Source organism: Neopelma chrysocephalum, unplaced genomic scaffold, assembly GCF_003984885.1.
Source record: "Neopelma chrysocephalum unplaced genomic scaffold, ASM398488v2 Primary Assembly neopelma1_84, whole genome shotgun sequence".
Classification (NCBI taxonomy): domain Eukaryota; kingdom Metazoa; phylum Chordata; class Aves; order Passeriformes; family Pipridae; genus Neopelma; species Neopelma chrysocephalum.
Genome location: NW_020897746.1, coordinates 4,728,543 through 4,754,618, shown reverse-complemented (window position 1 = coordinate 4,754,618; position 26,076 = coordinate 4,728,543). Strand labels below are relative to the sequence as shown.

General features: G+C 47.9%; 1 protein-coding gene across 8 annotated transcripts; it reads right to left on the bottom strand.

The window, feature by feature from the left end:
* Positions 1 to 339: 339 nt before the first annotated feature.
* On the bottom strand, positions 340 to 26,076 carry PRPSAP1 (phosphoribosyl pyrophosphate synthetase associated protein 1). 8 transcript variants are annotated; one of them, XM_027691557.1, is made up of 11 exons: positions 25,897 to 26,076; positions 25,137 to 25,248; positions 16,966 to 17,018; positions 15,371 to 15,437; positions 10,778 to 10,950; positions 10,278 to 10,393; positions 9,549 to 9,604; positions 8,984 to 9,129; positions 2,888 to 2,958; positions 2,027 to 2,173; positions 340 to 1,422 (listed from the first exon to the last, which is right to left on the bottom strand). In XM_027691557.1, exons 2-11 carry the CDS (start codon positions 25,217 to 25,219, stop codon positions 1,264 to 1,266), a joined length of 1,071 nt encoding a protein of 356 aa, XP_027547358.1. In that variant the 5' UTR covers positions 25,220 to 25,248; positions 25,897 to 26,076; the 3' UTR covers positions 340 to 1,263. The 8 variants fall into 8 exon arrangements, with proteins under 8 accessions (XP_027547358.1, XP_027547352.1, XP_027547351.1 ...); XM_027691551.1 differs by having other exon boundaries at positions 25,920 to 26,053; XM_027691550.1 differs by lacking the exon at positions 25,897 to 26,076 and adding an exon at positions 25,762 to 25,862.

Sequence of the window (26,076 nt, the reverse complement as noted above, 5' to 3'; positions counted from 1 at the left end):
ACTGCTTCCAGCAGCTTTTATTTGTTCCTCACATCAGCAGGCTAGAAAGTGGTGTAGGTTTTACTGGAGTGTGTTTGTCTCATCAAGGGGGAAGATCAGAGTTGGGGAATTTATCCTTATATCATCCTGGAGACAAAGCCCTCCACGTGCATCTTGTGCTCCTTCCTCAAGTGTCCCCTCCACCCAAAAATTAGTATCACTCAGGACAGGAGTGATCAGCAAGTCCTACTTCTCTATGGGAGAAGGCTGCAAGCTGCCAAGTGAGCCTGGTTACACCAACAGCCCCACTGAACACACACAGCAGCTGCTCAGAGGGTACAGCATTCACAGGAAGCACCGAAATTGAAAAACCTTACGCTTTTTATTGCAGGTTCGGTGTTAGTGTTTTGGAGAGCACAGCTGCATTAGAAGCAGATATTGTTCCAACTTCCCTTCCCCACGAGACTCTGACACAAACTCGTCAGCCCCAGGCAACTCCAAAAATTGTGCCTGGCTTTGCAGTGCAGACAAGTGTTCAAGTGAGGACCAAGACCCTCATGTGACTTGTCACTGAAGAACAATAATGATCCAAAAGCTTGCGAAATGAAAAGGCCAACACATTAACTAGCATTCCCTGCTCTGCTGGGAGACACGTGAGCTTGTTCCCAGCTCCCTGACACAAGGATGTGAGTAGCCCTGTGAACGGGTTGCCCTAAGCTGTCCTTTTGGGATGTTCCGCTAACTTAGTTCTGATGAAAGTCCTTGCTCTGCTGTGCAGGAGATGAGAGGCCACTCACTTGGCAAGGAGCTGCTGTGCTGCTCAGCTCTGCCAGCAGAACGTTCCCTTCTGTGCTCTCGGGTGAGCCACAGGCAGAAACAACCCCAAAGGCTGCTCCTGCTTGCCCACACAGCAATGAACAGTCTCTATTCCCTTCTCATAAGCTGACAGCTACTTCTGTTTAGCTTTTCTTTCCACCCCTACAGGGCAAGAGATATAACACACTAAAAAAAAAAAAAGAAAAAAATCATTAAAGGAACTTAAAAATTCAACACCACCTCTCTTAATTAAGGTGTAACCCTCGCCATTGCCAGTGGCCTCTTCTATTCAACTGTAAAGTGCTGGTCAGGTTGACTTTTTTCTATTAGATCTCACGGCTCAAAGACCCTGAAAACCTTCACGCTCCTACAAAAATAAACAGTTGTGTTATGCCTATATTTTATGGTATTGCCTTTTCATGCACATTTCCTTCTCCCGTGGAACCCAGGACGGGGGCAGAGCCAGGTCTAGTCATCCACAGTGATGTTGCGGAAGAGATAAGCCATGGACTCGCCGTTGTGGATCCGCCGGATGGCTTCCGACAGGATCAAACTGATATCCACAGTCTTTATCTTGGGGCACTGCAGCTTCTGCACCTCATGAGGAACCGTGTTGGTCACCACCACCTATGGATGGAAAGGAAAGAAAGTTGTGCCACTGAAACACTCGCTCTCCCCGAGAAGCCATCCTGGATTAGGAGGGGTGTGCACTTGCTGTTCCACAATTCAGGGGGAGAAATCCTTGTGGGATTGAAATAAATGGTCTCCCCCACATGACAGTCAATCTGTTGAGGGGACCAGCATAACCAGCACTCTCCAACAGCCACCTCCACACAGGCTGATGGGTCCACTCAGTTCACAGCATCTGACACGTTTGTTACTAAGGGTGAGGTGTGAAATCTTGTCCTCCCTCAGCAGCTGGGGGAGAGGGGCAGGGAGAAGGGCTGCACAGTGAGATGGCAGCCACACACCACCAGCTGCAGTAAGGGAAGTGTCCACGCAGGGATGACTAATACCTGCATTAGGGAGAAAACATACTCAGGGAAGCAGACCTGATCTGAACAAGTATTAATCACACACACTTTTTTTGTTCCATTGAAGAACCAGCTAACTGAAAGCACCTGATTACAACAGTGATGTCAGAGATGAGCTGTGTGGCATGGGGAGAACATCAGTTTGTGAGTTTGGATGTCATCAGAGCCAGCCCCTCCTCTGCAGAAAGCAGACTCACCTCGTCGATGGAGGATTCCTCTATGAGACGGGGGGCATCTGCTGACAGGAGCCCATGAGTTGCCATCACAAAGATCTTGTAGGCTCCACGCTCTTTCAGGATCTCTGCAGCAGCTACAAAGCTTTCCACGTCATCAATGATGTCATCCTGAGGAGAAACAGAAGGAACCTCAAAACCAGAAGTTTACAGTGCCTGGAGGGCAGGAGTGGATCTGCAAGGTACTGCAGCTTTGGCCATGCACACAGATGAAAAATATAATCCCAGTCTACTTCAGCTCCTGGTGAGAAGCAAGGACACCTATGTGCATGACTTTAATCTGCAAATGCCATTTCCCTATTTTAGGGACACTTTTTCTAGGGTGGAGAACAAATACTGTGTCTTGGAAACAAATTAGTCCCTGCACATGCACACACACACAGAGCTTATCATCAGTAAGGTGTTTTTTCATGGGGGTAGGAGCTGCATGTTGATTGCTTACACTGCAGCCTGGCACAGCAAGTATGAGAAGCTCAGCAAGTTTTTTTTTTATTTGTTGGTTAGTTTTTGTTTGTTTTTGTTTTTTTTTAAACACTTCAGGAGTTTATTCTGCATGTCCTGGATTTATTCAGTATTTGCAGACATCTGACATTTGTAGAATTAAGGGAGCAAGGAGATTTTAGGGCTTAAAGTGCTGAAGTACAAAGGGTTTTCAACAGCAAGTTGAAATAATCGAAGCCACCAGCAAAACTGGAGAAAACAGTGTCTAACAATCATGTTCCCACCCCTACACCAGCAATCCCCCTCCTACCCTCAGGGATAGAGCAGCTCAAGGTAAGATGCTGTGAGGAAGCCACCCCCCAACTGCCCCTGTCACACTCATACCACTATGATGGCAATTCTTCCTCCAACGTCTCCAACCACAGTTATTGGTGGTTTCTCCTTGGCCATCATCACTAAAGAAGAAGAGAAAAAAGGACTCCAGGTCAGTCAGGCTTGAATCAAACACCAACAGCTCCACCACACAAGAGGCTGAACCCTTAAACATCTAATATTGGTGCACAGACACAGATGTGCTTTACATGATCCTGACACCCACCTCAGTGGGAAAGCACTAGTTTAACCATCATCTTCCTCCTTAAATGAACAGTACTGCTGCACAATGAGGAAACTCTCTGTTTCTGTGGGGACCTCATACTGACCTCAGAGACAGCAAGCAAATCCAACAATCTAACAGGTCCCTGTGCAAGGAGAGCTACAAAGCAGCACCTGGTTTATGGGACATGTTGGTGACTTTCTTTTTCCCCCAGAACAAGATTTGAAAACAGGTCATGATTGGGAGCAACAAATGGGATTCTCTGAGCAGCACCTCTCAAAGGGCAGGTGCTTTACAAGCTGCAACTTTTCACCTGTTGCACTCAGCAATCCATTTGCAGGATCAGAGACTTGCACTGCAGCTCTTGCTTTCTCACATCCACAAACACACAAGGCTCTTTCAGAGGGTGTAAGAACCTTAATACCACCTGCTCAGGCAAAGAAAGCTTAAGGAAGTTTGCAGAAGCAAATTCGCTGATTTTTTTTCTTTTTAAGTGGATTAATGGAAAGAGCAGGACAAAATCCAGTGGAAACACAGTTGTACAAGCTCAGTGCAGCCAGCAATTGGATCAAAAGGATCTGACACAGTAGCACTGACAAGCTGTGCTACCTGACACAGTGAAGAGATGTACTAGGAAATAAGGTTCCACTCCCTCCTGACTCTGCTTTTGCACTGACATGGTTTATGCCAAACTACATCCTGCCAAACTTCCAGCAGCAGTATATACATGAAGAGATATGAACCAGGATGCACTGAGAGTGTCCAGATGTAACACAGCCTTCAGACTTACATCAAACAGCAACTGGCCTCTGATACAGGCCAGGGACTTGCTGTCCATCAGCCAAACCTGTCACTGCCACAGGGTGCTGGTTTGTACAGAACAAAAACTTCCAGCATGGAAAGGACACTGTGGTGGGCATACAGGTGACAATCTGGACTGATCTAACCACTGAAGCAAAGAGGAACATCCAGCATTTTGTAACACTTACCTGGCCCATCTCCACACTCCCCCCTCCCAGATCTGATGCTCTCTATGGGGAGTGCAGCAAAGTGTCTTTCCTACCAAGGCACTTGGTACCCCTCCTTTTGTAAGCTCAGGTCTTGCCAGGATTCTGACCACACAGGCTTCTCAAGTGCTGAAGAGTTTCAGACAACCTACACAGCAAGACTTTTCTGCTTTAAGATAACCTATTTCGATGTAATACCTGAGCAACAGGAGAACAGAAGATATTGCCCATCAAAAAGCCTGTCTGAATATTGATTTCTGCCCTCCTGGATCAAAATAGTTCTGCATGAAACTCCCCATCCTGCACAGCAGGCTGATCCAGTAGTATTCCCACATCTCATCAGTGCCTGGGAATGCTTAGAGTGCAAGCACAGCTGAGTGAGTGAGTCACACTGAGGGATGTGATGAAAGCAATTTTAAGGACCACAGCTTTGAAGATTCATGTGTAGAGCTGTTCTTCACATACACAACCTACTCCACAGACTGGTTCTCCATAAACCTACCAAAACTGTATAAAAGGTGTCCAATAGTTCTGTTTTGACCAAAGTTCCATCACTCATTGCCAGGTTTTGCAATTAAAGTCACAGCTACCTTGGACTGAAGAGTTAATAGCTCTTCATGGCACAGACTCCCCAGCCTCCCTTGCATGGTTATTTGAGTCCCCTATCAAATGCAAAGTCACCTCTAATCCTGAAGGAAAAACATTCTTATGAGAAGGATGAGTATTTGCAATAAATGCAGATTTAATGCAAAATGCAGATTAAGCACCACAAGAGATAAGCAGATCATAAATTTCAATTACAGGCACTACCGACCTGCTTAGATTAGTTATTAGTTTATTATCTAGTTTGGACAGTAATAAAGCTCCTGGTGGGAGCTGGGAAGTATCAAAAGGATTCCACCTGGCTGCCATCCCATCCTCCATGTGTATCCAGACGAGTGCCATCTCTGGTTACAACAGCCAGGTTAGGGGGAATCTTTCTGCACAAATGGTGAACAGACCTAGAGAGCTGAAATTCAACACTGTTTTACTCACAGAGACATGAAGTTTCAGCAAATCAGTATCCTTCTATTCCATAAAGGAAGCAGACACTTGCTATGCTTAAAGGCTAACATGGCAACTAGCAACATTAGCAGTGCTTTGCATCTCTGTTTTTAAAAAGCTGTATTTCGATTTTGTTTTATTTTTAAAGAATGGTAGGCAACGTGTCGACCTACCCGGATCTTAAAGAGATGTTCTCCCTTTTTCTTGTTCAATTTTCTCTGCAAAAAAAACAGAAAAAAAAAATTGCAAGCCAAAGATCCACCCACAACCACATCAAATCTCAAGAGAACTGCTCCGACGTGATGAGAGTTTACACAAAGGTTACTGCAGCCAGTTTCTTCTTCCAAATCTTTGGACATATCAAGATGTGCAAGTCAGAACTGCTACGAGAAGGTGGCTTGAAAAACGATTCAAATAATAAAGAGCATCTTCCTTCCAGACTGAAAACCTCTGTTTATATGTAGACAAAAGAGGGTAACAGAAATAAGCCACAGTGGTACATTTGCCTGGTGTAACCCCTTGGATCATGTACAAGTTCAGGTTAAAGAGTTGCTGACTTTTTCTGGAGAGTCAGAAAAGATGCTTGTGGTATCTGTAGCTTCTGGAGGGGGGAGGAGAAATAAAAGAGAACAAACCAGACCACCATTTTTATAAAACAAGAATATCAAAGAACACTTTCATTCTGATGTGTGTAACATACACTTAAGTACCACACGTTAAAGGCAAGATTATTACTGGCATGAGGAAACAGCATTCCCAGGTGTGTAAACCTGTTGCTGTAATTAAGCAGTTAAAAATGGGTTAAGAAACGCTAAAATAAATTCTGTTTGGAGCTGACAGTGTGCATTAAAGTGATAATCACCAAGAACTGTAAAGCTGCATTTACAACAGAGCCTGTGAGCAAAAGGCTGCTCAAAGAATGAACTGTTTTGTGTAGAGATAGCCCTGGAAGGACAGAAAACATCCCTGTGCCCAGCCTAAACACAGGAAAGATGGGGGTAGGGAAGGAGGAATGGACCTACGGTCACTCCAGTTTTCCCCCCCAAACTCTCTTCCTTCATGGCAGTTTGCTGAGCCCCAGGTTTGAACCATCAGCTCTGAATAAAGTACTGAATTCCAGAGCCACTGAAATGATTTAACAGATGGTGTTCCGCTCTTTTTCTCTCCAGGATGAGGAGACATGCAAAGAGTCCACATGCATTTGTTAAGGCACAGCCCCGAGCCAGCTGCAAGCTCTGAGACACAAAAGCCCACAATCAAAGGGAATAACCCCAGTGACGTCCTGTCTCAAAGGCTCTGCTTTCGGGAGTGACGTGGGCTGTTGCTGCTGCTCCAGCACAGCATTTTAAGTGCAATTAGAAGCACTTCTGGCATTTTTCTGTTGTGGCTCCACACGAATCACAATATCACATCAGGCCACACTCAAAGGACAATAAATAAGCCATTACACTGCACAGCACTCATTAATTAGAGGCACATGATCTCTCCCAGAACGGGGAGACAAGGTGCATGCCAGGACACAGGAGCCCAGCCAATTCACTAGGAAGCCCATGAGGAATGGCACAAAGCATAAGCCATCGCTGTGGGGCTCTGGGGCTGCTCCCAGACACAGGTTTCACCTCTCTCCTGGCTGTAACACAACTGCCTGGAGCCTGAACTGCCCAGTCTAGGATGCTCCACAATAGTCTGCTTGTAGCCTAGAGCAGGATGCTCCACAGTAAGTCTCAGCCACTCTCCAGGAGTATCCCCACCTGCCTGATCCAGGCCAGGGTTCCTAAGCCAGGCAGACCCAGACTGGTTCTGTTTTGACAATTAGAGGGTTTTTGGGATGGTTTTGGTGTAAGAAAGCATCCAGCTCTGGGTGAGCAGCACATGTCTGACCTTTCATACAGGGGCACAGCTTCACTCTGCCCTCAGAGCTCACACTACCAGGAATGCTGGTGATGGCACATGGCAGGAAGAGCTGATGGAGGATTTGGCATGATGTGACATTTGAGGTGGGAAGATGCTTTTCAAATGACTGAATTGGACAAGAAAGGAGGCACAGCAGAGAGGGTAAGTACAGACACTCACAGCACTGCCATCCCTAAACCCCATCTGCATTTTCAGCTCTGTCTGGCAGAGCACAGCTCCCTGTCAGAGGCTGACACACAACCAGGATGCACTAGAAGCTTACAGACTGCTTTCAGACAGGGATTACCTCAGAATTCTGCACCTCCAGTAACAGAGCCCAGCTCACTCAAACCCGGGTATTTATCAGGTTAAAAAACTGGACAGAAAATCAACTTCCTACTGAGAGTTTTGGACAAGTTTGCCCCACAATCCACCCCACGACTGACAGCTACCAAGCCTCAGCTTGACTGTTTTACATTTGTGCCTTAGGCATGCAGGGAGGTCATTGGTCAAGTGCTGAGTTTGGGCAGGAGATAAAATAAGAAAGTGGTGATACACAGCAAATTAGTTTGTGTTTGGATAGCTGAGGACTGAAAACAATTTTCCCCTGGAATCATAACTAAACTGGACAAGGACACATTTCTGTCTGAGCTACCATTCACAGGGCTCTCCAGCAGCACAAGCTCCCACAGCTGAGCTTCCCTGAAGTGACATATGGTTGGAAATAAAAACACAAAATCATCAATGCCTCAGTAGCAGACAAATGTCAGCTAGTGATATTTTGGAGGACACCATCCTCTTCAGAGTAGGAGGGGAGGGAAAAAGGTAAGAGCAACCATGCAAATTCCTGTTCTGTTGGAAGGGCATGAAAAAAAATCCCCTTGTGGGGGGGGGCAATCAAGATGAAGTCCCACACTTCATTGCCAAACCCCACCTGGCCCTCAAGGCCCAAGAGGAGTTTCACCAGCAACATAAGCACTGTTTAACTGATTGTATTCTAGTGAGCAACGACTGGGGTGATGTGAAATGCCTGCAGTTTTACTTGCCTCCCCTACCCAAGCTGCCCACAAACTGGTTGGATGTTCTCCCTAAACTTCAAAAGAGGAGAGGCTTATCAGTAGCCCCAACCTCTGCTGGTGTAATTAAGTTTGGCTGCATGATGGAGAGCTCCTCACCACACACAGCAGCACACAGCCTTTCCCACGGTCACTGATCCCAACTTCTGTCCTACCACCACATACCTAGAAAGCTTAAATCCTCCCGAGAGAGAGATGTATTTTAATTCTACTGTTGTTATTGGACTGCTGCAGGAAAACAAGCAACCCTGAAGATGGCATTTCCCAGAACACAGGTTTCGTCCTTTTTCCTTTGCTGTCTGCTCCCAAATCAGCAGCTTATCAATCAGTGGCAGGAGCTCAGGAAACAGCACAGCAATGCTCTTGGAGAAACTATTCACCACAAACCTCAAAACCTTGTTAAAACAGATGCTGGAACATGATCACCTGGCTGCCAGGATGAAGAGAATTTCCAGGAGTAACAATGGCTGCAGCAGAAGGGGGAGATAAAGGCCAGCCCTCCCCTCCACAATGGAGCAGCAGCTCCCTCATTACTTGCACTTTTGCATTTCTTTTGTTTCATTAGCTCAATGAGTTCTGTTGCTGAGCGCTGTAAAAGCACCACCTTTATCAGAGGTTTGTCAGTCTGACACTGTCAAGCAGGCACAGCCAAGGAGAACAATACTGATGCTCTGTCTCTGCATGGCCAGGAGTTAAATAAAAATCTTCCCCTGTGACTTCTCTTACAACTCGCTGATATCAACCTTTCCACGAGAAAAATTCCACTGGTCCCACTGCCATCAGGTTGGTTATAAACCAAGAGAAACTTCCCACCAAGCTTCGTTTTTTTTTCCCCCCAAGGGTAAGCAGAGAAACTTGATCTTACAGGGCAGCTCCAGGCCAGGGTGCACAGTTGCATTTTTGAGCATTGGAGGGGAGTGACGCCCGTCATCCATGTCCTGCTCCGTGCACTGAGCCTCCCCATGGATCACTGCCAGTCCCAGCCGCAGCCTCTCGGCGTAGGACTGAGCCCTGCAAGACAAACAGCCTGTCAGGAAGGAGTTGGGCTGATGCAGCTTCACAGCCCAGCCCACCAAGTCTCTCCCAGAGCCAACAGCAAGCAAAAGCTGCACCTCTGTGGCTGTTCCCCAGCAAGAAACTTCATTGGAAGTGATTCTTCATTTGTCCTTAATATCCTGAAGTTCACTCTACTCCTTGGCTCCACCATGGGGCCTCCTGTATTCCTCCATGTATCTCCATTCTGAGATAGTCAGGCACTGCTGAAACTCAAGCAGCAAGTCTGATCCTAACCCCAGGTGAACCACTTTGCTCTGCAGCAGCAGAGACCTCCAGAGTTTACTCCCACCCTCCCATACTTTCCCTGGTGTATTTCCCACCAGCTCAGGTATTTTCCAGTTCAATTTTAACCAGCTAGTAAAGCATCCATTTACCTTTTAGCTGCACCAGGAGATTTGGCTACAATAACTGCGTTTCTGTAATCTGGAATCTGGATGTGATAAAAGGTTATTTAATTAAAGAAAGACCTTCTTGCTAGTAACTGGTTTGATACATGGCTAAATAATCACGCCCACCCTCCTCCCCAGACCCAAATCTTCATTTCTCTCTGAAAGAGAGAATGAGGCAGCTGCACTTGCTTTCAACACCAGTATTTGTGTATTCTGTAAAGGTGGGAATGTTGGTGGTGTTTAACCCTCCCCATATGGGGAAGCCTTGCTCTCACCATGTGGGAATAAATCATCGACTTCTGCACATGGAGAATGAAACCTCCATGCCCTGCCCCCAGCTCAGCATTCCCAAACTCACCCCAAAACAAAGTCTATCAATAAATTCAGAGCAGTCAGAAATCCACCACTGCCCAAGGGAGGCAGTGGAACAGGATTTTAAAGGTGTTTAGAGGCAGGAGCACAAACAGCATCTCTGCAATGGCACTAACTCTACAGAGAGCAAGCTCCTCTCCTGATTGTGGTGGAGTTCAATTTCCATCCAGGTACAATCATACAGTGTAGCATCTTCCACTTTCCCCCCTAAGAAAGAATTCCTTAACAGAAGGATTGACCTAGACTGACAAGACCATCTCTACTTAAGGAGAGGCTCAATGCTGCTGCCATATTAAGGTGAGTTAAGACAAGTTGATATACACAGAACTAGAGTAACCTCACTTCTTCCTGTATATACTGAAGCAAGAAAGGGGATGCTCTCAGGTTGTCTACTGGAAAGCTGAAGAAGCCTTGGATTTCCTTTTGATGAAGGTCCATAGTGATAATGTGTGTTAAACCTAAAGGGAAAAAGAAGAGAACAGTTTATGGAAAATATTCCCACGTGGCTGGAGTTCCTTGAATATCTCCATTTTCCAGACTGTTTTAGCTGTTACTCAGACTATTGTGCCATGTCATAAAATAATCATAAACAGATGGATGTAGAAAGTTCCAAGGACATAGAGACAAACAGGCAGGCAGTGTCACAGCACTGGCTGACACTGTATTTCACCACAACACTTCTAGGCCACTTCCCCAGGTGTGAGTTACAAAGAAACACAAGAAAGCTGAAGAAAATCAATTCCCCTGAAGTGGCTCAAGAGCTCAGCAGCACATCCCCACATCTAATGGGAGAAGAACTGAAGGACAGATGCCCTCTGGATGCCCCTCCCTGTGACACTCACCTGCCTTGGCCAGCATGGAAGCCAGCAGCTTGCAGACTATAGAGCCCCTCTTCCTCATTTTGCTCTGTTTGCTGTAGGGGAAGTACGGGATGACCCCGATGATGTTCCTGGCACAGGAAGTCTTCAGTGCATACGCCATTATCAGCAGCTCCATGACAGCAGTATTCACATCTCTAGGACATTTGAAAAACAATTCCAAGTATTAGCAGGTGTTCTTCCAATGCAACTCCTTTTCCATTTATACTCAGACCTCTCCTCACTGAAGTTCCAAGGAAATAATGCTACATCTTAGGCTAATGTATGCAAGAGCCAGACTGCAGCCATACAGCTCCTTCCACCACGCCACAACACACTACAATCAACTGTTACACGCACAGGACACGACTCCAGCACTCAAGAGCTGGGGGCTGGAATCTGATTTTATATTCTAACACAAGGTACATGATGATTTCCCTCCATCATCACACAAAAAAAGGATTTCTTTAAAATTTATCTTGGAACAAATATTACCTGATACAGTGTATTTTGACATAAAATAGTCTTTTAAAGAAGTAGCACACGTGCAGCCAACACAACTTCATCCACACTGGATTTATTAGGGTATTTTTCTTTTTTAACAATGTAAGGCAGGTTATTTTTTCTGCCTTAAGAAATACTGCATTTTGGAGCATACAAATTCCACACATATCACTTTGTTGAAGTCAGCATCTCCACACTCTCCAGCTTATCTAGAGATGGAAGGAACAACAGCACAGGAAATGCTAAAGGATTGTTTCTTGAAAGAAAAAAAAAACCAAAACCAAAAAGCAATATAGGCAGAAGAATCATAGAATATGCTGAGTTGGAAGGGACCCACCAGGATCATCCAGTCGAACTCCTGGCCCTGTGCAGGACACTCCAACAACCCCATCATGTGCCTAAGAGTCTTGTCCAAATGCTTCCTGAACTGAGACAGGCTTGGTGCTGTGACCACCGCCCTGGGGACCCTGTTCCAGTGCTCAACCACCTTCTGGGTGAAAAACCTTTCCCTGATATCCAATCTAAATGTCCCCTGACTCAGCTTCATGCCGTTTCCTTGAGTCCTGTCACTGGTCACAAGACTGAAATATCCCATTTTCAGTTTGCTCCATCATGATGACTGGCATGGCCCAGCAGGAGTGTATTCATCTGCATTTTAATTCATTTTAGGAAGGGGAAGAAAACCCCAAGCCTCTTTAGTTCCTTAAAACCAACACCAAGAGACACTGTCTGCATGGTCACAGACATGACTCGAGACCATTTGGGAACTGAAGAACACGCACACACTTCAGACAGTGGGACAGACAATCCTCCTGCAACACAGACACCCTTGCCTGGGAGTCTGCAGCCTCCAGTGACACACCACATCCCCAGGCTGGTCAGGAGGGCAATGCTGGGGCTGACTGGGCCATCTTTCCACAGAGCAGCAGAGGAATAAACAGCACAGAGCAGCCTAAAGCTCCGCAGAGCTTTTTGGACATTGCCCAGACATTGCTCAGGACCTGTTTTCCTCCTGAGCACCAGAGACAGCTTCTGCGACTGCTCAGAGACACGACCCGTGACAAACCTCTGACCATCTCCACCTCCCCACCGCTCTCCTTTCCTTTGGAAATTAACCTCCACTTGTGCCTCTTCATTTGCGAGGCTCTGGGTCTCTGTTCTCCCGCTGGCCCCACCACAATGCCATGTACACACAAGAAAGCTTTGTTGGCTCTGCAGCACGCAGCCAAGAATTACATAAAACACAGCCCCCTGCCACACAGGACAACGAGCAAACAAAGAACTGTTTCTTCCTTTTGGTGTTTTAGCTGTGCCAGTGGGGCCAGGAGAGAAGAAAGAGATGCTACTATCAGTGTCATACAAAAACAAAGTGGTCAAGTTTAAGCCTATTTAAAGTTCATCCAAGAAATTCATTATTTTTCATCGCTATTTTTCGACTTACCCCTTAAAAAAAAATATATATCTATTCACATGGAAAGCAGATAAAAGAACAAGACTGGGAGAAAGGTTTTAAAAGGCACCTGCAGTCCTGGTGCTGCTGTGGGACTGTGGCAGCCCTATTGAAGTTACTCAAGGAGGAGCAATTCTCTCAGTATTCCAGCAGGATTCCATGCTGGGCTCCGGAAAGCTCAGCTGGCACAGGCACTAGGCAGAGGTGGGTGTGTCTGTCACTCTAGCAGGGCCCGGGGTGGGTGGCCTGGGGAAGTTGTTGAGGTGATGCTTCATGCTGAGCCATCACACTGCTCTGCTCCTCTGCAAGGGGCACTGACCCCAACCAAGGGCAATAACAGGGGGAAATAACATCTGTGGTGGAACCCCACCCAAAGCATCTCCAAAACAGGGACCAGGACAGCATTCCAGCCTCCTTGCTGCCCTCCCCACCTCCTGCCTTGCAGCCGTGCTCCCAGTTAGTTACTGCTGGGAAGGCTGAGCCAAGACCTCACATGGGGACTGTCAGCTCATTACCAGGACATTTAGAGCCAGCTCAGCGATCCCCCTCACCCTACTTACCATCCCTCTCCAGCAGCCTGGAGCCTCCCTTGCTGCTCCCCATCCCTGTTCTAGGACATCCCTGGACATTCCTTCTCTGGAGGCTGAGCAAACACCTCATGTGACACTGTCAATGGACTTTGCAACAACCAGCACCAACACTCAGCACTAAAAGGCTCCTTTCACTTTCAGGGTATCACAAAACCACCAACTTCTTCATTTTTCTACCACCTAAACATAAGCTACTTGAATTTCCCTCATACAAATGCCAGTCCACACACCAACAGTCTTGCAAGATACCTGTCTTTGTCACTTTTTTGTTGTGCTCTAGGCTTTTAGGACAGGGAGCCTGTATCAAATATTCAGGTCTCTCTGTTCTCTCTCCTGCATTTAAGATGCAGACTGTGAATCCACACTGCAGCATAACAAGGTTGTCTCCCCTCTCTACTCCTTTCCTACCAAGTCCTAATATTTTGTTTTCTCTTCAAACCACTGCTGAGTGTGGAAGTCCTATTCTTAGATTAGTCCACACAATTGCTGTTTTGACTTTCCTGAAAAGCTCCCTGAAACCCACTGGAAAACTGAAATGCCCTTGAACCTGTCCTCTCAAGCAATGCAGCGAGGCACAGCTGCAGTCTGGGAATAAAAGATGATTTGGCTGCACAACAGTGGCTCCTCACCTGGAGGGCCTTGAACATTTTGGCTAAAAAGGACTGATTTCTTGGCCCACAATGGCAAATTCAGTTAATGGAAAAACAAGGGGATCGACAAGTTAAAAGCAGGGGAGGTTTTCTCCTCCCAGCACCGTTGCTGTCCCTAATGCTCTGAGTTACCTCTCTGTGAACACTCGACCTGTTTCATGTTTACACAGCTCTCAGTTACAAGATATTTCTGAGAACTCCCTCACAAGGGACAACAGAATGGCACCATTCACCGGAAAGGTAATCCTACAGCAGGGAATTTTCGTCTTGTGGAGATTTAGTTGCTCCCTGGGGGAGAAAACACTTGGAGCATCTCTCTGGAAAGAGATGAGCCCTAGGAAAATGTTCCTGCCTGCAAGAGGAATTCCAGAAGTGAGTAAGCTGACCTAGTAGTCCTACTGATTTCTTTAACAACAGGCCAAGCATTACAAAGAGGAAATGAACTTGAATTCTCAGAGGCCTCTACTTCTTTGGCAAGCAAGGAAAAATTCTGTTTCTAGGCTATTCTGCTACCTACTTGAGCTCTGCTGCTTATTACTTCTTGGGATCTCCAAAATCTGAGCAGGATTTAGTAACCTGGAAAAAGCTGTCAGAGCAGGAATACTCTTGTTTTGCTAATTGTGCAATAGGCATCCTACCAATACCTTACCTCTGAAAACAGTGCCTCCCCTACTCATAGTTGGTTGTTTTGCAGTTATCATTTAACGTGTGGGCTCCTCTCCCACCACACCAGTGCTGTATCATTAGTCTCTTCCTCAGCCAGGGAGCAGCAAGGTTCCTGGGGTTACAGCTGGTTTTCTAGCCCCCTGGTTACTTGCAGCACTTCTCTTACTCCAAGACTAGAATAGCCCAAAATAAAACCAAAAAAGGCCCACCATCATCAAGAACTGTAAAAATACCAGAGGGAAGCTGCAGGCTTCCACCTGAGCTCAGTTTCACATCACTACAGCAAAAGGGCAAGAATAATCCAGCCTGTAATTAAAGCAATAGCTGCTGTTTGATGTTGGCTCTGCTGCTTGGTAGTTGAGGAAATCAGCCATCCTGGAATGGAAATGCCAGTCAGAAATCACCAAACAACTGAGCCTGAAAGGCCACCACACACAGAGCAGGGATGTTTCACTTGCAGCCATCAGTCACACTTGTCCTTGCCTCAAGTGACACACTGGAGCTATTTGATGGGAAGAGTCTCAGCTTGCTGTGGCACAATCGATCCTCTGGGAATGTTAACAGCTTAACACTCTGTGGGGTCTTAGATGTGAGTCAAAGCAATGGCAGCACTGGCAGGAGTTCCACTGGTTATCCTGTGAGCAAACCATCCAACCCTCTGCTGACCCAGGTATTCACAGCACATCCTGGGTGTAAAACTGAGCCACGAGTCCCTTACCTGGGGATCGTCTGTATGATGAAGATATCCTGTCCCCGGACAGATTCTTTTATTTCAACTCTTGTTTCTGAAAAGGATTGAAAACAGAGTCAGTTTTGTTTCCAAACATCAGGCTGACAGTGACAGCACACCATGTTTTAGCACAACCTTGCCCCCTGGTCAGGGCAGATGAGGACTTGCTCCCTTGCCCTTTGTGCACATACACCCACTAGACACACAGATGAGCCAAGCAGATTTTCCAAAGGCTGGTCCTGGGTAGAGCTGGCACGACATACCAGTGAGTTAGCTGTATTTACAAAGCAAAAGCAGGCTGAATAGCTGTTTCTTATGTTTAGAAGACAATTGCCTAATTCTCAATTAGAGATCCTTTTCACTCCTCCATGGAGTGGTGAAAGCTGTCAACAGAACATTTGTTAGTGAGCGATGAACCACCCAAGGCAGAACAACCTTCAGGACTTACCAAGAAGGTAATTCAGCTCTTTTGCATTTTGCTCTTTCACAGCTGAGCATGGGATCAGCTCCATGCAGGCTGGATAGCCCAAGGCAACACCAGCAGCACCCAGAACTCCCCAATTTCACTACCAAGGTCCAGACATTTCAACACTGACATGAGCTGGGTCTCTGTTGAACACCATTCCTACAGTCCCTGACTCAACTGCAAAAGCTGAGCCCCAAGCAGCTCTGCAAAGCCAAAGCAATGACTCCAGGTTTCCCAAGCACCTGTCTCAGCCACTCATATCCCACGCAGTCGTGAACTAGAGGGCAGGGATAAGCAAAAGGAGAGAAATAGCTGCACAGCTATGGAATTCAAAGCCTAATTGCCTGGGCACTGGCAGTAACCTGAAGGGACTCAGCAGAGAGCAGACTGATGTGCTGTGCAGTGATGAAGAACGACTTCAGACCTTGTAGCAAGCAACCTGATTTAAAACCAACCCCAAAGGGCAGCGAGCTCTCACGAACATGAACACACCAGCCAACCCAACCATAACTACCCACGGTGTGGCCCATTCTGGCTGCAAGAGCAGCAGCACTATCATAAATCCTCCATCCCTTCCTCCCACCTGCATCAGCTCTCTGATTGTAGTCTCTCTTGCAAGTAAGGTAATGGAGGTCTTGAAACAGTAAATGACTCTCAGCCAAGGTCCAAGAGGTACATTCCCCAGCAAAACCTTGAATTCTCACTCTTTAAAGCAAGAGCACAAGTCCTTGCTAGGGCAGCTGTAACCTGCCTGTGGCAGGGGAGGGCTGGAAGAAGGGGATAATTTAAAAGTTCACAAGGCAGACACTTAGAAAGCAGGGCATTACTTTTAACCCTGGAGCTGTTCTGCTAAGCATAGGAGCCAGTAAGATTTGGCAGCAGCCAACACCCGAGGTAGGGCTCCAAAGGAGAGTTTGCTGATGGGCAGACAAACAAGATAAGAGGGGCAAACAAGGAACACATTTAATTGCTTTGTCCAAGGTCAGACACAAAGGTTTAGCACTGCCAGGAGCAGCTGTAACATCACAGCTGAATCACTGCACTTATTAGACAGGTCTGGCCGATGGAGTTACCCAGTATTTCTAAGATTACCTCAAACAGTAAAGATTTCTCTCACCTCCATTGGTTTCCTGGTACACCACAGATTTCCCCAGCTCAGCACCGAGACGCCTGGAGAGAAAAAAAAGGAAATAAAAAATGGAGAAACCCAGCAGTTTGTGATCCAAACCAGGGACTGGACCAGACATTACACACCAGTAGAAACACAGTGTTGCCCAGGAGGGAGCTGAGCGAGCCAGCCAGGCTGCTCATCTTCCCCAGGAGTCTCCTTCCCTCTGACATCCCTGGGGAAGGCCCTGGCACACACCACTCAGCAGCAGGTCACTGCTGTACTCAAAGAGCCAGTCCCTGTACTGACCACAGGCTGTTTCTCCTGCAGGAAAAGGACACCCTGCCAGCCTGTGCAAGGCCACCTTGGGCGGGTTTTGATGTGCAACTGAAGTTGAATGATTTACTCAGACTCAATTAATGGCATCTGAGTCACTTTTTTTTGACTCCCACATCTTTCTCTTTCTTACCTCTCCCCAAACCTTCCTTCTGAAATAACTCAGCTGACTGAAGAGATTTTAACTTCAAAAATTTATTTTTTTTTAATTACTCCTTCCTCTTCTCAAATGTCAGGTCTACAACACTCATCACAACAAAGATTAGTCACCCCCCTCTTTTTTTTAAATTTCTTTCTTGCATACTAATGATTCACTTTGAAGAGCATTTTAAAAGGTTCCAGAAGGCAGACTTCTCCTTCAGGTGACACTTCAGTATTTAACTGTGCTGACAAGTAATCCATTAGTAAGTATTTAAAGGCATTTGTGCTTTAACCATGAGCTTCAGCTGCGAGACTCAGCACCAGTGAGACTTTTGGGACAGATGTGCTGCTGAAACTGGGCAGGGGGGAGCAGGTAAATCCCTCCTCTCCTAGGATCTGCTCAGTGGCCTTGTTCACACGCTGGATTAGGCAACAGTTTATGCCTGAAAAATACCTTTGCTCACCACGCTGATTACAGCCATAGTTTCCTCTCTGCACACATACTGTATTTACCTGGACACGGGCCAAAATTTGGCATATCAGGACTAACCCTAAATGAAAGTCCACATCTGTTGCTGGCTTTTCCCTGGTTTACAGACTTCTGCAGTCAGGCCCTCTATATCTCCTTACCCAGACTCAGCCTTGTACTTCAGTTGTCACCAAGATTGGTTTTTTTCAGGATTCACTGAGTGAGGCAGCCCGACCCTGGCGTGCTTCTGTCCCACCAGCTACTGCTGGGCTCAGCCATGAGCCAAAGCTGGAGGTCCCAGCTGGAAGCCGGCCTGGAGAACGTGCCCACGACAGCTGTGATAACAGACACTCCAATGCTATGGGATGTGTTTGCTTAGCTGGCTCTAAAGCACGTATTTGGCACGATCACACTCCCCATCGTGTGTCTGGCAGCACGTTTTGCAATGGCTGGGGCTGGTGAGTGAACTCCCACACTGAGAACTGTACGTGTGAGGCTGTACCCAGCCCGGCTCGGGTACCAACTGCAGCATCACCAGGGCAGGGAAGCCTCCCAAATCCCTAATTTGGCTTCTCTCAGCCCAGCTGGGTTAAAACTTGCAGCTGCAATGCAAAGGAATCCTCAGTACCTTCAGTATCTTCAAAGAGGAGCTGCTCAAGCAAGGCAATCCTGGGCACCTCAGGGACAGACTCACAGTAAAGGTGAGTTTTGCAGGTGGGAGCTCATGCTGCCAGCTGGGATCCTGCTTCCTTCCAATGATAGTCTGGCATTTACAACCTCTGAGCTTAGTGCCTTGCTGCCAAGGCATCCAAGTCCAAACAAGCTCAAGAATCACACACACACAAAACAAGCAGGTGGAGGGGTGAAATGTTTAATGACTCACACTTGCTCCTCCACAACTGCATGGCAAGTCTTGCCTCTGGAGGCACGTGCACCCTGACTTCACTGCAGACAGCACATTCCAACCTCACTACTGGGGGAAAAAATTCCATTAGTGAGACCGTGCAAGTCTCTTAGTCAGCCCTGAATCTCATGGCAGGAAGGAAAGCTTCAAAACCAGTCCAGCCAGACACATTGCAGCAAAACACCCCCTGGAAAGTGGCACTTTCAGTGCTAAGTGGTGGCAAACAAAACCAGCAGATTTGTGGTGCTCGAGGGGAAATGGTCTCAAGTTGCACTAGGGAAGGTTTTAGCTGGATATTAGGAAAAACTTCTTCTCTGAAAGGGTTGTCAAGCACTGGCTGCCCAGGGAAGTGGTGGAGTCACCATCCCTGAAGGGATTTAAGAGACGTAGATGTGGCACTTGGGGACATGGTTTAGTGGTGGCTTTGACAGTCCTGGGTTAACAGCTGGACTCAATTTTAAAGGTCTTTTCCAACTCCATGATTCCATGATGTATCCAGCAAGAAGAAACCAGAGCCCAGTGCTCCCCTATTCAGGCCATCCAGCAGCAATGCAGTTTCTGTGCTGCTGAAACAAGAAATCCTAAAGGCAAGTTTGCTGCCCCACAGCAAGAGGGACACTGAACAACTCAGCTTGTCAGTCCTGGGTGCAGAGAGCGGCAGAAGGGACAGCACAGAGCTGCCACCTTAAAGGAGTGGGTGGCAGTGGATTGCGTGGCAGTGGATTGCTCTGGTCAGACAATAAATCCCAGCTCTGCTCCAACTGTTGCCTAAACAAAAGGGGTGGCAGTGGGAAGGACAGGAGATAAAACTGCCCATGAAAGTCACAGATCAGCCCCAGCTGCAGCTCCACAGTCCCATGAGCCCCAGGCACAGCAGGACCCACAGGCAGCTCCCCCAAAGCAGTTCAGGTATGTGCACCCCAGGGGCACACCTTCCACTAAATCCCTTCCTGAAGGCTTCTATTAGCTGAGATATCACCGCTGAAGGAGTCTGATAAACACTGATTTGGCCAAGGACAATTAAGAGGGGACTGTTCAGGCAGCTCCTGTTGTAAAGCACTGAATTCCAGAGCACTTTTATCAAAAGGGAGATTTGCACAGAAGTCAAGGGCAGGGCATGGCCTTACCCACCACACAGCCACAGACTTCAAAGATAAACTTCCCCCTTCCCACCACCTCTCCCTTTTTTTCCTCTTCCATCCCAACTCTTTTCTCTCTAAATTCTCTCCATCCAGAAGTTCCCCACTGGTCACTGCTTTAGGGGATGAAGGAATTGAACTGACAGCAAGGACTCTGTTTGCATGTGGCTTCAGGACTAACAGCATAACCACATTAACCAGGGCCACCACAGTTGCTGACCACTGTCTGAAGACACAGGACAAAAAAGGTGCCACTGCAGGTAACCCAGAGCACACAGCCCCTGCAGAGACACAGCTGCTCCTGGCAAAAATAACATTTTAGGTCCTGTATATAAATCACATCTCCAAGTAAAACAAGCTGCCATCTTTGCACCACCTCCACCGCTAAAGCAACTCCTCTGGGCATGACAGCATCTAAGAGAAAAACATCTCTTTATGGCTTTAAAAATCCTCCTCAGAGCAAGTGGCCACTAAAAATTTATATTGATCTGGAATCTCTCTCCCTGTAAACACTGCTCAGAAAAGATGATCTAACCTTCTGCAGTCTCCACGCAAGCCAAGAGGATATTAAGCTGTGGATACAAGAGTGTTTATGAAATCTCACTCAAATTCACATCTAAATGCAAACAGCTCAGAAGTGACCTATAGTTTAATGAGGAAGTGACACACTGCAGTATTTTAGGAAACACTGTGAGGTGGTATTAGATTGTACTTTAAAAATGCTCCTCTAAAGACTGTCAAAAACCACTGTACCAGACTCCCGAGGCAAAGGACAGTCAATGAGACTTCACATTCAGCTGAATCAAATTTCAAGAGGCAAATGCACTTGCAGTATTTTGTGCAATCAAAACCTGTGTCAGTGCCACTGAGAAAGGCCCTCAGCCCAGTCTGTGTTTCCTCCTCCCCCTGTATGACCAGCATCCAAGACATTTGTAAGGTTTTCTCCGAAGGAAGCTTCTGGGGGAAATCTGCATGCAAAGCCCTTAATTATGGTATGATTTTATTTTGGCAATATCCTCTTCGTTACAAAACACTTTCACTCGTCTCAGCTCTGCAAACTCCCAACTCTCCCCACACCTAAAGACTCCAAGAACTGCTGCAGACTCCGGAAGGATCTGGAGCAGAGGATCTGTGCTGTGACCAACCGTGGCCAAAGCAAGTCACAGCCCGACTTTGAATTGCTTTTCAAACTTCTGCAAATCTTTATTTAAAGATCAGTCATGGTCCAGCCAGCACAATGGCAGCTCTGCAGTCTATTTCCTAATCTCCCAGTACTTGAACAGCCAGGAAAGGGAAAGGGAATGGCAGCTTCCTGGACACAAGGCAGTCTGTTCAGATATCCTTAAAACTACCTGAGCTCTCCTTTACCACTCTCCATCTACCCAGCACGACTGGGTACTTGAAGAACAGTCCCTACTGCTCATCTGCCACTTGGATCACTTGTTCCAGCCATGCCAAAAGCCATGCAGCCCAACTACTGGCAAATACCAGGCAGATTTTCCCCTCCTCCTACCAGCCTGCTCCTCGTGAAGGAAATTCCCCTAAAGCTGGTGCTGGCCAGCACAGAAAGCTCCACACAAGCCAAATCTCCTCAGCTACGTTATGTGCTCCCCCTAAGCTGCACAGAGAATCCCAAAGACCAACTCCTTCATGCTCACCCTACTCCAGCACTGTTCCCCACCTGAACCCTCTCCAACAGTCCTGCTTTTTAGCTGGTTATTCTTTTCCCTTTCCAAAATCCTTTTATGCACATTCACCCCAACATCTGTTAGCCTCCTGCCACAGTGCTGCATCTTCTGAGACGGAAAAGAGTTGGTGTCACCTCCCCTCCTCACACAACTTCACACTGGAGCTGTTTCAGAAGGCAAGAACAAGGTTTGGGGATGAGGGAGAGCAGCATCCCAAGGTCTCTGTGCTCTGACTCCCCTCTGCCACCCTCTCACATGCTGGCAAGATGACCTAAAGGGAAAGGCTGACATTACTCTTCCTTCATTCTATCAGAAATCCTCCTTCAGCCGAGGGAGGTTGCTGCAAGTCCTCTGGATATTCTGCCTCACCCAAAAGCAGGGCTCACCTCCTGATCACAGGAAACACCACCCTGGGTTTAGCATCACCCAGTTCCCTGCAACCAGAGATCAGAACACAAATCCCCATATTTTTCTCCCCACTCCACGTTGTTTAGGCTCATGGCATTGCTTTATCTTTAAATCACCAGCATTTTCCATGCTGCAGAGCAAATGAATGTCTGGAATACTCACATCCACAGCTGGCAGTGACAGTATCACATTCCCCATCACGGAGCTGCAGGAGCACTGGGGAGGCATTAGCAGCTTCAATCACCAATCACCTCCAACCCAAACACATAAGCAGTGAGTAGAATGTAAAATTTGTGCCCTCTGAGCCAAGCACTGCAGTCAGAGGGAGATCTAAATGCATCTGTTGGACTCTGGAGATCAAAAAGACTTGCCAGACCTCCCTCCCCCCAGCAGCACACAGGCCCATTAGGGATCAGCACTGGCCACAGAAATTATCTTTCTCCCCTGCAAATGCAGCTCATAATCAGGTGCCAAGTGTCCTAATTACAGCAGGAATTTTCTTTCCATCTGGGAAAGAATTTTAAAAAAATAATCATCCCTCTCAATTTATTAGATACAAGTATATGGTTTAATTTATGTTTCAGTGGTGCCAAATCTAAGGAGCATCTTCATTATTTAAAGTTTCACAAGGTATTTGGTTCTTATAATCCAGCACCATCTCCTCTCCCTGGCAGACACTGATATCAACCACAGCTCTGAAAACCCAAAGTGAAAGTGAGACTGACCATCAGTCACTGTCTCATAACCAGACAAGAATGCTCAATGGGAATTGTAAAGATCAGAACTGTGCCAGAACATGACACTCAGAACCAGAAACGAAAGCAACTCGGGAAGTTCTGCAGTAAACAGAGTGAGGAGACTGACCTGATTTATGTCCCATTGCTCCTCTCCAGGCTTGAGGTTTTAAAAAAGGATAAGCCAGGACTACTCATGTATAGATTTTAAGATTATACCTACAGGCAAAGAGCAACAGAGCCCCGATGGACAGGAGTCTCAAGGGGCCCTACTCCTAATATTGCGTGTTGTTTTAAAGTTCTTTTACTGCTTATACTAAAGGTCATAAAAAAACTTTAAAAAGAACGCACAATATTAGAGGACAAACTCACCCTTATAAGATTGCTCCAACTCTACCTCAAGGTGCAACTGACCTCCCCAGCAAAGTACAGGCTGGGATGTGAGACAGGGGGCAAGGCAGCAGCAACCTGGAAAAACAAGGGATGTGTTACAGACGTGTTGAAACAGCCCTTGAGCTCCTGGGGGAGGTCAGTGAAAAAGCATCGTAGAAGATGCTGAAACTACCTTTATTTTTGGGACACTTTTTACTGTGGGCAAATCTGTACTGTTAATGGTTCCAGATTTTGCACCCACAACGAAGATACATGTCCTTAAGTCTCAGGTAAGCAGCAGCTGTGCTCCTACCACCCGAGCATCCAACATCCTGCTGTCAGAGCCAAGGTAAAGAGCCCACGTCGCCTCTATTAGGAATTTATGTGGTGAAAGACAGCTGGGAGGCCACTCTGGATTCGGATCCTGCTTCATTCCCCCTCGGAGCATCCCTGGGAGCCCACAGAGGGTAACATCAGCACGTCACCCAGCCAGCCGTGCGCGCCACGGCCCGGGGAACCTGCTCCGTGTCTCTTCTCATTACATCTTCAAAAAGAAGGGAGTTATTTTTAAGACAAAAAGCAAAGAATAAGGATTGCCCCTTTGCTCTTTCAGTCCCAAGAACTCAGAGCTTGCCCTCAGGGGACTTGTGTTATGCTGTGTTGACGCAACAGGACAAACCTTGTAAAATTCTCTCCCATCTGTTGCAGCAAAACTTACTTTTTTATATTGAGAGGCTTTAGTTTCAGAGTTGTATCAGTGAAGGGAAAGTGATACAGAACTGACAAAGCATAGCAAGAATACATGAGCCAAAAAAAAAGCAGTTTTCTACTCTCAAACACAAGGATTCCCCTCTCTGCCTCACACCCAAAGAAGTCCATCACTATTATCCAACACACATCCCAGCCAAACAGCCAAGTCAGCTCCGTGGAGATAATCTGTGCTAAGGATTCAACACACTGTTTATTAAGCTAACGGGACGAATAGCGAAGTGTTCCTGCAGTTTAAGGTGGCAGCACACCTGTACTTAGTCATGTTTCCAATTTAAGCACACCCTTGGAGGCAGGAATGGGACAGAAAGGGATAGCAGGGATGTTGTCAGCTGCAGCAGGCAAACAAGCACTGAGCCCCCTCGATTTTGGGGGCAGTTTCCTATGAGAAACAGCAGCAAAGAAATCCAGATCCTGCTTCAAGATGACAGCCCAATACACAGATGCCCATTTCAGAAGAGCCCCTTTAGCTGCCCTAGTTTGAAACAAACTAATTCAAAACCAAAAAGATCAAGTGCTGGGGAAAACCCAGCGCTCCTCTTGTGCACCAGGAGCCCCGTTTTGGAGCCAGCTGTCACACCCCTCATTCTGCAGGACCCAGCATATCCATCCTGCACCAGACAAGGTCAAACTCTGCCCAAATCGATGGGTTGAAAAAAAAAAAAGGGGCAGACTTCTACCTTGAACTAAGCTCCCTTCTGTCAGCATGTGCTGCCCACCTCTCCTAGCTCCCCAAAATCCACGCTGGTCAGTGTAAGGGCAGGTGCTGTGCCCGAGGTGCACATGAACGCTCCCCGAGCCCCAGACAGGGAAGCTGTTGGGAAAAACAAGGTCACCAGCCAGAGAAAAGTTTTGAGCGTCTCCCAAACCTGCTAAAAAAACGCTCTCCGAGGTTTGCTCAGCCGAGTTTCACCTCCTGCCTCCCCAAAAGCAACAGCCTTTGCTGCAACCCGGCCTTTCCAGCACCGAGGTGGGTGTCAGAGGCGGAAAGCAGCGGGTCCATCCCCACCGCTGGGCCGGGCTGGGATAACCGGCGGGGATGAGGAGCAGCAGGAGGTTCACAGCTGATGGAGATTCCCAGCGCGAAGCCTCCGCGGGCAAAGGTGTCGGCAGCAGATGCCCCGGGAAGGCGGGAGGATGCCAGAAGCTTCTCCAGCCGCTCAGGAGGCGCCTGAGGAGCAACGGGGGGGAGAAAGAAACTTGAAAAGAGAGGGAACTTACTCCGTGATCTTCTTCGCCAGCTCGGTGGAGGCTGCCGTGGAGTTGGCCGAGAAGACCCGGTAGCCACTTCTGGCCGCGTTCATCGCCAGAGAGTCATGCAACCCCCGCGGAGCTCGAAAGTGGGAAAAAACAGATTTATAAGGCAACAACAGCTTCCGTGGCATCCTTTTCTTCCTCTCCGCCGCGATCGCCGCCCCTTAAGGGGTGGGGAGGAGGAGGAGGAAAGGGAGGGGGGGAGCCCTTCCCGCTACCTATGGACTTGCTGGTGCGCTCCTATGCAAAGGGAGGGTGGAAATTATGAATATTACAATAAAACGGAGCGGCAGATGCCTTGGTGGGGCGGGGGGCTTGGAGGGGTGGGCAGGCAGCAGGTAACCGCAACCCACACCCACCCCGTGCCCACCCAGTGTCCCCTCATGCACCGGGGGAGGGACGACCCCCAAAATGAGCGGGGGTAATAAGGCGGAGAGGGGTTGCCTTGGCTGGGGGTGGTGGGGCGAGCTGAGGGGACACGGGGTTTGTGTGTGAGGCAGCAGGGCTGGACAGGGGTCTCTGTGGTGGGATAGGGGGTCACTGGGAGGCGGGGGAATCCTTGGAGCGGACGGTCCCCTCCCGCTCCCCTCACCCAGCGCAGCGAGTTCCGCCACACGGCCAGAGCGCCGCTCCCCTCCGCCGCCATCTTATCGGGGGAGAACCCGCCCCCGCCGCCATCTTAGGTGAGGGCACCGCAGCCGCACTCCCCCTCACAGCGTCCCCTCACCTACTGCCCAGCAGCGCCGGTACCTCGGGAGGAGAACGGCGGGAGCTTCCCTCTTCGGGGGATAAATACGCCTCCCGCTCCGCGAGGGTGGTTCACAGCGCGGCCGCCTCGCGCTTCTGAGCGGCAGCGCGGGGCACGGGTTGAAGGCGGGGGTTAAAGTGCCCGTGCCTAAGATGGCGG

Coding starts and splice junctions, on each gene's coding strand:
- PRPSAP1 (XM_027691549.1), bottom strand. CDS start 25,300: ATGCCACGGAAGCTGTTGTTGCCTTATAAATCTGTTTTTTCCCACTTT. Junction 9,130..9,548: donor TCTCCTGGTGCAGCTAAAAG/GTAAATGGATGC, acceptor TTTGTCTTGCAG/GGCTCAGTCCTACGCCGAGA. Junction 2,174..2,887: donor GAAGAATTGCCATCATAGTG/GTATGAGTGTGA, acceptor GTTTCTCCTCAG/GATGACATCATTGATGACGT.